Here is a 10,716-nt window from a genome sequence, read left to right on the forward strand (position 1 = left end):
CTGGTGCTGTGACCAGCTTAGCTTTCAGGGTCTCAAACGCCTACAGACACTCTGTGTCAAATACAAATAGTGTGTCAGCAGCTAGCAGATTGCTCAGGGGTTTTGCAATTTTTGAAAAATCTTTTATAAACCTCCTGTAGAATCCTGCATGTCCCAAAAAGCTTCTGATTGCCTTTACATTGGCAGGTGGTGGTAATTTTTCTATTACCTCTACTTTGGCTTGATCCACCTCTATTCCTTTGTTTGAAATTTTGTGGCCAAGGACAATGCCTTCAGTCACCATAAAGTGACATTTTTCCCAGTTTAAGACCAGATTTGTCTCTTGGTACCTTTTCAAGACAAGTGCTAAATGATCAAGACATGAGCTGAATGAGTCTCCAAATACTGAGAAGTCATCCATGAAGACTTCCAGAAATTTCTCTACCATATCAGAGAAGATAGAGAGCATGCACCTCTGAAAGGTTGCAGGTGCATTGCACAGACCAAAAGGCATTCTTCTGTAAGCGAATACTCCCGATGGACATGTGAATGTTGTTTTCTCTTGGTCTTGAGGATCCACTGCAATTTGGTTGTAGCCTGAATAGCCATCCAAAAAGTAGTAGTATTCATGACCTGCTAGTCTCTCTAGCATCTGGTCTATGAATGGTAAAGGAAAATGATCCTTTCTGGTGGCTGTATTGAGCCTTCTGTAATCAATACACATGCGTCACCCTATAACTGTTCTTGTAGGAACTAGTTCATTCTTTTCATTATGAACCACTGTCATTCCTCCCTTCTTGGGGACAACTTGGACAGGGCTTACCCAGGGGCTATCAGAAATAGGATAAATGATTCCAGCCTCTAGTAACTTAGTGACCTCTTTCTGCACCACCTCCTTCATGGCTGGATTTATCCGCCTCTGTGGTTGGACCACTGGCTTAGCATCATCCTCCAATAGGATTTTGTTCATGTATCTTGCTGGACTAATGCTCTTAAGATCACTTATGGACCACCCAAGAGCTGTCTTGTGTGTCCTTAGCACTTGAATTAGTGCTTTCTCTTCCTGTGAATTTAAACCAGAGCTTATGATCACTGGAAAAGTGTCATCTTCTCCCAGAAATGTATATTTCAGGGATGGTGGTAGTGGCTTGAGCTCGGGTTTAGGAGGCTTATCCTCTTCGTCCGGTTCCCCCTGATCAGGCTGAACATCTTTAAAGATGTCCTCTAGCTCTGATTCGAGACTCTCGGTCATATTGATCTCTTCCACCAAAGAGTCAATAATATCAGTGCTCATGCAGTCATGTGATGTGTCTGGATGCTGCATAGCTTTGACAGCATTTAACTTGAACTCATCCCCATTGACTCTCAGGGTCACTTCCCCTTTTTGTACATCAATAAGAGTTCGTCCAGTTGCTAGCAAGGGTCTTCCCAGAATGAGAGTTGCACTCTTGTGCTCCTCCATTTCCAGCACCACAAAGTCAGTGGGAAAGGCAAATGGCCCAACCTTGACAATCATGTCCTCAATTACACCTGATAGATATTTAATGGAGCCATCAGCAAGTTGGAGGCATATTTGGGTTGGGTTGACCTCTTTAGCCAAGCCAAGCTTTCTAATAGTGGATGTAGGTATTAGGTTGATACTTGCTCCAAGGTCACATAGAGCTGTCTTGGTACAAGCACCCTCTAATGTGCACGGTATCATAAAGCTTCCCGGATCTTTAAGCTTCTCTGGTAAGCTTTTCAGAATGACTGCACTGCATTCTTCAGTGAGAAACACCTTTTCAGTTTCTCTCCAATCCTTCTTATGACTTAAGGTCTCTTTCATGAACTTAGCATAAGAGGGTATTTGCTAAAGTACCTCTGCAAATGGGATCTTTATCTCAAGAGTCCTGAGATAGTCTGCAAAGCGGGCAAATTGTTTATCCTGTTTCGCTTGGCGGAGTTTCTGAGGATAAGGCATCTTGGCTTTATATTCTTCAACCTTAGTTGCTGCAGGTTTATTCCCTACAGAGGTGGTTGGAGAAGCCTTCTTAGAGGAGTTACTATCAGCACTTGCAGGTGTCTGATCCCTCGTTGGCGTCCGGGAATGGGGGCTGAATGGGCGTTTAACGCCAGATTCCCACCATTTTCTGGCATTTGAACGCCAGATTTGGGCAAAGAATGGGCGTTCAACGCCAACTTTTCTCCCTGTTCTGGCGTTTGAACGCCAAAATTATTCCTCTCTGGGCTCTTCCTGTCCTCAGAGGGATTTTGGGCAGTGGTTTGGTCATCCTCTGTCAGTTGTTCCTTTCTTGGCTTTTTGCTACTTTGAGCTGAATTATTCAATGTCTTCCCACTCCTTAGTTGAACAGCTTGGCATTCTTCTGTTATCTGTTTAGATAGCTGCTGTCTTGTCTGATTCAATTGTGATTCTATATTCTTGTTAGCAATTTTAGTATCTTGGAGCATCTCTTTAAATTCTGCTAATTGTTTTGTCATCAGGAGTAATTGCTGATTAAGTTCAACAATCTGTTCTTGAGGATTAGGATCAGTAGTTACTGCCATAGCCTCTTCTTTTATAAAGGACTCACTGCTTGAGTATAAATGTTAATTTCTAGCAACCGTATCTATGAGCTCTTGAGCCTCTTCAATCGTCTTCCTCATGTGTATAGACCCACCAGCTGAGTGGTCTAGAGACATCTGAGCTTTTTCTGTAAGCCCATAGTAGAAGATGTCTAACTGTACCCACTCTGAAAATATTTCAGAGGGGCATTTCCTTAGCATACCTCTGTACCTCTCCCAGGCATTATAAAGGGATTCATGATCCTCTTGTTTAAAGCCTTGGATGTCCAGCCTCAGCTGTATCCTCCTTTTTGGAGGGTAAAATTGATTCAGGAATTTGTCTGATAACTGTCTCCATGTTTTTATGCTTGCTGTGGGTTGGTTATTCAACCACCTCTTAGCTTGATCTTTTACAGCAAATGGAAACAGTAATAATCTGTAGACATCCTGATCCACTTCTTTATCACGTACTGTGTCAGCAATTTGTAAGAACTGTGCCAGAAACTCAGTAGGTTCTTCTTGTGGAAGACCGGAATACTAGCAATTTTGCTGCACCATGATAATGAGCTGAGGATTTAGCTCAAAGCTACTTGCTTTAATGGGAGGTATACAGATGCTACTCCCATATGCAGCTGTAATGGGGTTAGCATATGACCCCAGAGTCCGTCTGGACTGCTCATTTCCACTTAGGTCCATAATGGAGAAAGGGAGATGATGTGGATTGCAAATAAAATATATTTTTATTTTTATTTTATTTTAATTAAAATTAACCTAATAAAATAAAACGAAATAAATGAAAAATAAAATAGAATTTTCGAAAATTAGAAGGAAATAAAAGCAAATTGAAAACTAAATTAATTGATTAAAAAGATTTTGGAAAGAGCAACCAAAAAGATATGATTTAAAATTATTTTGAAGAAGATATGATTAAAAAGATATGATTGCAATTAAAAAAAGATATGATTGAAGAAATTAAAAAGATTTGATTTTTGAAAAAGATTTAAAAAGATCAATTTTTGAAATTAGAATTTTGACTTGACTAAAAAAAAGATATGATTTTGAAAATATTTAACTAATTTAATGCAAAATTTCGAAATTTATGAGTAAAATAAGGAAAGGATATTTTTTTGATTTTTGAATTTTAATGAGGAAAGAGAAAAATAACAAAATGACACTAAACTTAGAAATTTTAGATCAAAACAAAGAGAACAAACAAGAAAATTTTGAATGTCAAGATGAACACCAAGAACACTTTGAAGATCAAGATGAACACCAAGAAAAAATTTTTGAAAAATTTTTAAGTAAATAAAAGCACAAGAGACACCAAACTTAAAATTTTTAGAAAATCAAACACAAATTTTCGAAAATTTAAAGGAAAACACAAAGAAGACACCAAACTTAGAATTTTTAAAGATAAAAAAAGGACTAGGAACATGCAAATTCGAAAAATTGAAAGAAAATAAAAGTATGCAATTGACACCAAACTTAAAATATGAAACTAAACTCAAATAAAAGACTCTAAACTAACAAAAATAAAATATTCCTAATCTAAGCAACAAGATAAATCGTCAGTTGTCCAAACTCGAACAATCCCCGGCAACGCCGTCAAAAACTTGGTGCACGAAATCACAATCACACTTTTGTAATTCCGCACAACTAACCAGCAAGTGCACTGGGTCGTCCAAGTAATACCTTACGTGAGTAATGGTCGATCCCACGGAGATTGTCGGCTTGAAGCAAGCTATGGTTATCTTGTAACTCTTAGTCAGGATATCAATAATTCTCAGATTTAATTGTAAAAAGTAAAAGAACATGAAATAAATACTTGTTTTGCAGTAATGGGGAATAGGTTGAGGTTTTTGGAGATGCTATAACTTCTAAATCTCTGCTTTCCTACTGTCTTCTTCTTCATGCACGCAAGGCTCCTTCCAAGGCAAGCTGTATGTTGGGTTTCACCGTTGTCAAGGCTACCTCCCGTCCTCTCAATAAAAATGTTCAACGCACGCTGTCACCGCACGGCTAATCATCTGTCGGTTCTCAATCATGTCGGAATAGGATCCATTGATCCTTTTGCATCTGTCACACGCCCAACACTCGCGAGTTTGAAGCTCGTCACAGCCATCCCTTCCCAGATCCTACTCGGAATACCACAGACAAGGTTTAGACTTTTCGGATCTCAAGAATGGCCGCCAATAGTTCTAGCCTATACCACGAAGGTTCCAATCTCATATTAGAAACCCAAGAGATACACATTCAAGCTTGATTGCATGTAGAACAGAGGTGGTTGTCAGGCACGCGTTCATAGGTGAGAATGATGATGAGTGTCACGGATCATCACATTCATCAGGCTGAAGTGCGAATGAATATCTTAGAATAGAAGCAAGCGTGATAGAATGGAAAACGGTAGTAATTGCATTAATTCATGAAGAACAGCAGAGCTCCTCACCCCCCAACCATGGGGTTTAGAGACTCATGCCGTAGAAGATACAATATGAAACGTGTAAAGTGTCATGAGGTATCAATACAATAGCAAAATGTCCTATTTATAGAAAACTAGTAGCCTAGGGTTTACAGAAATGAGTAAATGATGTAAAAATCCACTTCCGGGCCCACTTGGTGTGTGCTTGGGCTGAACATTGAAGCTTTCATGTGTAGAAACTTTTCTTGGAGTTAAACGCCAGCTTTTGTGCCAGTTATGGCGTTTTGACGCCAGAATTTTTATGCTGTCTTGGAACGCCATTTTGGGCCATTAAATCTCGGGCAAAGTATGGGCTATTATATATTGCTGGAAAGCCCAGGATGTCTACTTTCCAATGCAATTGAGAGCGTGCCAATCGGGCTTCTGAAGCTCCAGAAAATCCACTTCAAGTGCAGGGAGGTCAGTATCTAACAGCATCTGCAATCCTTTTTCAGCCTCTGAATCAGATTTTTGCTCAGGTCCCTCAATTTCAGCCAGAAAATACCTGAAATCACAGAAAAATACACAAACTCATAGTAAAGTCCAGAAATGTGATTTTTATTTAAAAACTAATAAAAACATAATAAAAACTATCTAAAATATACTAAAAACATACTGAAAACAATGCCAAAAAGCGTATAAATTATCCGCTTATCAGCAAGCTTCAACAAATCTCTTCACTTTTGTGATTACGTCCTTGCTCTCACCATCGAGAACTTCCTTGAGCGCCACCTCCAGACTCTCGTCTTCAATCCTAGCATGGCCAAGTCAATCCACCACGCCAGGTCTTGATCCGCCAGCGCTACATTAGGTCTTCCTTTCTTCTGTTCACTTTTTTTTTTCTGAAATTTAGGGTTTTTAAATTCCTAATTTAATATCAATTGTTGTTTGCTTTTGCTTACTGTCAAATTAAGAATCTAATTTCCTTGATTTCTAGGCTTTTGATAATTTTTCTAATGTCAGATTAACCTCTTTGTATAATTGCTCTTAGATATAAAATATCAGTCTTACTGAAGGCATAGGATCATCACAATTCCGGTTAGATCTTCTATAATTGCTCTTAGATTTTTTCACTCAAAAATCTAACCAGAATGCCTTATTAGCTTAAGAATATTTTGAAAATATTAAATTTTGTGATTATAGAAGGTCTGTTCAATATAAAATTAGGCAGATAATTGCTTCTGAGCATTTTTTTTTGCTGAAATAGGAGATCTTATGTTATGTTTTGATCTTTGATTTAGTAATTGAAAGTTGAAACACTTGCCTGATTTGCTACACTATCTAACACTTTGTGATTGATATTAGATAGATGAGAGGTAGGCTTACACTAGAGAAGGTGAATGCAGCCATCAATGACATGGCATCCTATGCTGAAGCAAATGCTTACACTAGAGAAGTTGAAGCTTTCTGATGCATTTATGGAACTCTTATCGCAACAACAATTTCAATGGAGAGAAGTATGAATTTTCTTTTATAATTTTATTCTATTTAAGTAGTTCTATTTAATGTCTTATTTTGCATCATTCTTTTATTAGTCAATTGATAATTTGATATTTATGCGGATGCTGTTTACTATATTTTTGTATATCTTAATTCACAAACTGAGGAGGTGATGAATCTAAAAATGATTAGTGTTGCATTTGAGAAGGGGAGAGTGATGTGAATGACAACCCTAATCTCTTGTCGCCGTTCATCTTCCACCTCTCTCATACATCTCTTTGCTGCCGCTTGTTGCACCTCATCTCCTCGCCAACTTCGCCGCTGCAAACAATGTCGCTGTTGCTGCCTTGAACGAGTTCTGCAATTTGGTTGCGCCTTCTCTGTCACTTTCAATAGGTATCTATTTCATCTTCTTCTTTTGATTTTTCTTCTCACTACATACTTTTAGATCTAGTTTATGATCTAGTAGGAAAAAATAGTGTGTGTTTTACTTAGATATGGGGCAATGGTGTTGTCATTCAGTTTATTTTATGCTGCACTGATTTGAGATTGAACCAGATACGTGAATGTCTACTCTGTTATTTGTAGGGATGCAAATACTGTATCTGATGCTGTAGAGCTTGTAATCCAAAATTTCACAGAAATGAACAAACTTTGGGTGCGGATGCAACATCAGGTTGGTTAAATTGCCTGCAGAGTGTTTCTGCTCTCATGTTTGGACATGCATGTCGTCACAATAGTTGCATGTCATGAGGGCATGATTTCTGGTCACGCAGGTTTAGTAATGCATGTGAATCATTCATACTCTTAGCTGACCCTGAGTTGAGGCTTGCTGTCGGGCTTTCTGGTCTGCAGGGGCCTGTCCAGAAGAAGGAGAAACGGGAGAAAGAAAGAGAGAGCTGCGCGATCTTGTAATATCTGAAGCCTGTAACTGGTTTAGTTGGCTGCAATGGGATTGTTTACATGATCAAATGCTTATAGAAGGTTTTGCTTGCTTCTTTATCCTTATTTGTTAGGTTGGGAAGAATCTCCATGTTCTCAGTCAGATAGAGAGTGTTGATCTTGATATGTACAAAGATATTGTGCTTCCCAGAGTATTAGAGCAGGTCTTATTTGTTGCTTTATTATTTCTATTTTGTTTGTCAAAGACATTATTCACTTTTTAACTGAATCTTTCTTTTTCCCTTGTGCTTGATTATCTTTGACAGGTTGTAAACAGCAAAGATGAGTTGGCCCAGTTTTACTTGATGGATTGCATAATTCAAGTCTTCCCTGATGAGTATCACTTGCAAACTCTTGATGTATTGTTGGGTTCATGCCCTCTGCTTCAGGTTAGTGAACTTGGTTAAACACGAGATTTTGTTCAATAAATAGAGTTGCAAAGAAGCTCCAAAAAAGTATCAGCAAGATGATTACCAATAGAAAGATTTGACAAAACAGCTACAAAATAACATGTGGACCCTCAATTTTTTAAAAACTGCTGCAGATGTTTCTGTAAGTCGATGTTGTTCAACTTGTAACTTGAGGAGTAGCTCATTTGGCATCTCCAAAATTTTACTTAATAATGTGATATACAACAAATGGAAGCCAACCTAGTGATATTCTTAATGCATTTATTTGCAAATTATCTTACAGCCAATAACTCTGAAATTGACAGGTTGAAGCAAGGTTGTTGACTGTTTTATATTAACATTATTTCTGTTTTTATATCACTTCCTCCCTCTTTCAAGAGATCAAATAGCATGTTGATCAACTATTCTTCATTGGTGTTTAATATGAAAACAATGTATCTTTTATTTATCCTTTGCAGAGGTATATGCTGCAAGAGAGAAGAACGGAATCTATATACCACGTGATCGTTATCTTAGTGAAGAAGCAGAGAAGAAGGTTATTTTACCTGTGTTCTTAATATAAATTGAAATTAGTCACACTTATGAGAAATTTGATAGTTTTTAATCTATTTATCTCAATAGGTCATGGCTGAAAAGATAGAACGCATGGCACTAGAGGCAGACTCTAAAGATAAGGTATATGCTGTCCTATATTTTTGTAGGAGACACGATCTGAAACTATTCTTTGATACTCTGTTTTGAATCTTATTTTGGTTGAGATTCAAACTTACTTTTGGTATCTGTAATCTCAGAAAAATCTGGAAGAAACTGAGCGGTCATTAGTTGATCTTGAGGAAAGACAAAAACAAGCAAATGCAACAATAAAGGAAAATGTTTTTTAGGGTTTTTTAGATGGTTCGTTAGATACAAGAGATGAAGGATGTGATGTAGGTTCATTTCATTTGCCTTATAAGCTGAGCTGTATCCTAGCTTCGATTATATCTGACCATGTCTTTCTTTGTCCTATTAGTCTTCTCTATCTCAGGAACATTTGTCTAATTGTCTTTCTAATTATTTTTTTCTTTAATTAAATATTTAAATATTTGATCTTCTATTTTATAATTATTACTAATTATTAGCGGCAAGCGTCAAGTAACGTGCTTATCTTGCAAGCCAGTTTTCTTAATTCCGAGGAACCAGAAAGTTCGTTGTCTCTTCCTAACTTTGAAGAATTCAACGTTAACTTTCTTCCTCCTTTTGTGTTGCTTGCTTGTAGTTATCTTTGTATGATTTAGCCGACAAAGTTGGTTGGTGACCTCCTTTTATTTGGTTTCTTTGTGATTTTGGAGCTAATATCTTCTGATGATTGAAATTTTCAGGCTACTGCTACAAGTAATATACAAGCAACTCTGCGTCCAACAAGAAGTGTAGAAGGAGAAAGGTGAATCTAGTTTGACAATTGTCTTTGACTTTATTTCTAGACTTCATATGGGAATCATAGTCAATGGTTTCTGGGTTGACTTGTTCAGAGCTCTTTCACTTTCATCCATTGCCTCATGAAAATAAATTTATTATGTGTACTCAATTTGTTCTGTATACGGAGCCAATATCTGACGGTAGAAAAGTGTATGGCTATGGCTGTTCGGTGTACAAGACTAGATGAGTAGGCATAATACTATTTTTTTTCAATGAATAATATATGTCATTGTCATGTCACACATGTGTTATTAACTATTGACTTGATTTTGTTTCATCTTCTAGACGTTATCTCAACTTCAGGAAGAGGAAAGCTCCCTGCTCCAGGAAAAAATATATTTAACAAAGGTATTAACGTGATTTATCTTTTTCCTCCATTAAGAAAAGTGATCTTTCTGTTTCGGGGTAACTGGCTTGTGTGCTAAGTGCTTCTTTTTCTATTCTAATATAACTCCCTAAGTGCGTGCTAAGTGCTAAGTGCTAAGAATATATATATATATATATATACTTTTTAATGAATAAATTTTTTAATATCTAGTCCCTCTTGTGAGACTGTTGGTTTAGTTTTTAATTCTTCAAAATGCTGGTAGTTTGCTATTTATTTGAGCAATTATTTATTTCTAACGTTCAATTTTTTTTTGCAGGTAATATTTATTTACAAGGACATGAACAATGAAAATGTTGGAATGATCTGTAGCAAATTTGTTGAGCATCTCTAGGAAAATTCCCAATGTAATAGAACTAACAATATTTCTTAGTTTGATACTTTGTATAGGAGTTATTATTTTTTATTTGTAATACTAAAAAATCATATATTATGTTTAATACTTTGAGTTATATAATATTTTGTCTATGGATTATGATTTTGTTATTGTGGAATTTTAATAAAAAAATTATTTATTTAGCAAGATAAAATAATAGTAAAAACTACATTTTTAAAAGATAAAAAAATATCATTTTTATCCAGTAAAAACGGCAGTTAAAAAATGTCATTTTAAACGAAAAGGATGCCATTAAACTCTGGTAAAAATGGCGTTTAGAAATGCCATTTTAAACAAAAAGGATGCCATTAAATACAGGTAAAAACGGCGGTTATAAACGCCATTTTTAACGAGAAGGATGCCAATAAACCCAGGTAAAAACGGCGGTTACAAATGCCATTTTAAACGAGGAGGATGCCATTAAACCCAAGTAAAAACGGCGGTTACAAACCGCCATTTTAAACAACAACAAAACCGCTGTTTTATTTGGTTAAAATGGCGATTTAAACCGCCGTATTATCCACTGGTTATTACGGCGGTTTTCAGAAAACCGCCGTAATAACCAGAATGGCACCCAAAATTCCGGCGTTTCTTGGAGGCGCCATTTTCGGCAATAATGGCGATTGTAACTGCCGTAATTACCTTAAAAAACCGCCATTTTAACCTTTTTTTTTTTGTAGTGTAATATGTGTCACCGTTATTTTTTAAAGAGAAATATTAGAAGATCTTT

The 10,716-nt window shown here is 36.7% G+C and overlaps 1 protein-coding gene across 2 annotated transcripts; it reads left to right on the forward strand.

Moving 5' to 3' along the window:
* Positions 1–7,998: 7,998 nt before the first annotated feature.
* LOC107637655 (uncharacterized) lies at positions 7,999–10,075 on the forward strand. Of its 2 annotated transcripts, XM_088485608.1 has the most exons (6): positions 7,999–8,086; positions 8,229–8,305; positions 8,392–8,445; positions 9,129–9,190; positions 9,511–9,573; positions 9,870–10,075. In XM_088485608.1, exons 1-5 carry the CDS (start codon positions 7,999–8,001, stop codon positions 9,566–9,568), a joined length of 339 nt encoding a protein of 112 aa, XP_088341734.1. In that variant the 3' UTR covers positions 9,569–9,573; positions 9,870–10,075. The 2 variants fall into 2 exon arrangements, 1 of the variants encoding a protein (XP_088341734.1); XR_002360811.2 differs by lacking the exon at positions 7,999–8,086 and having other exon boundaries at positions 8,159–8,305; positions 8,562–9,190.
* The last annotated feature ends 641 nt before the right edge of the window (positions 10,076–10,716 follow it).

Source organism: Arachis ipaensis, chromosome B4 (genome assembly GCF_059453495.1).
Source record: "Arachis ipaensis isolate K30076 ecotype BB chromosome B4, ASM5945349v1, whole genome shotgun sequence".
In the NCBI taxonomy this organism is placed as follows: Eukaryota; Viridiplantae; Streptophyta; class Magnoliopsida; order Fabales; family Fabaceae; genus Arachis; species Arachis ipaensis.

Excerpts from the sequence above, each read along its gene's own strand:
- LOC107637655 (XM_088485608.1), top strand. The coding sequence starts at position 7,999 with ATGGAAGCCAACCTAGTGATATTCTTAATGCATTTATTTGCAAATTAT. Across the intron at positions 8,087-8,228 it reads AATTGACAGGTTGAAGCAAG|AGGTATATGCTGCAAGAGAG; the intron begins GTTGTTGACTGT and ends TATCCTTTGCAG. Across the intron at positions 8,446-9,128 it reads AGGCAGACTCTAAAGATAAG|GCTACTGCTACAAGTAATAT; the intron begins GTATATGCTGTC and ends TGAAATTTTCAG.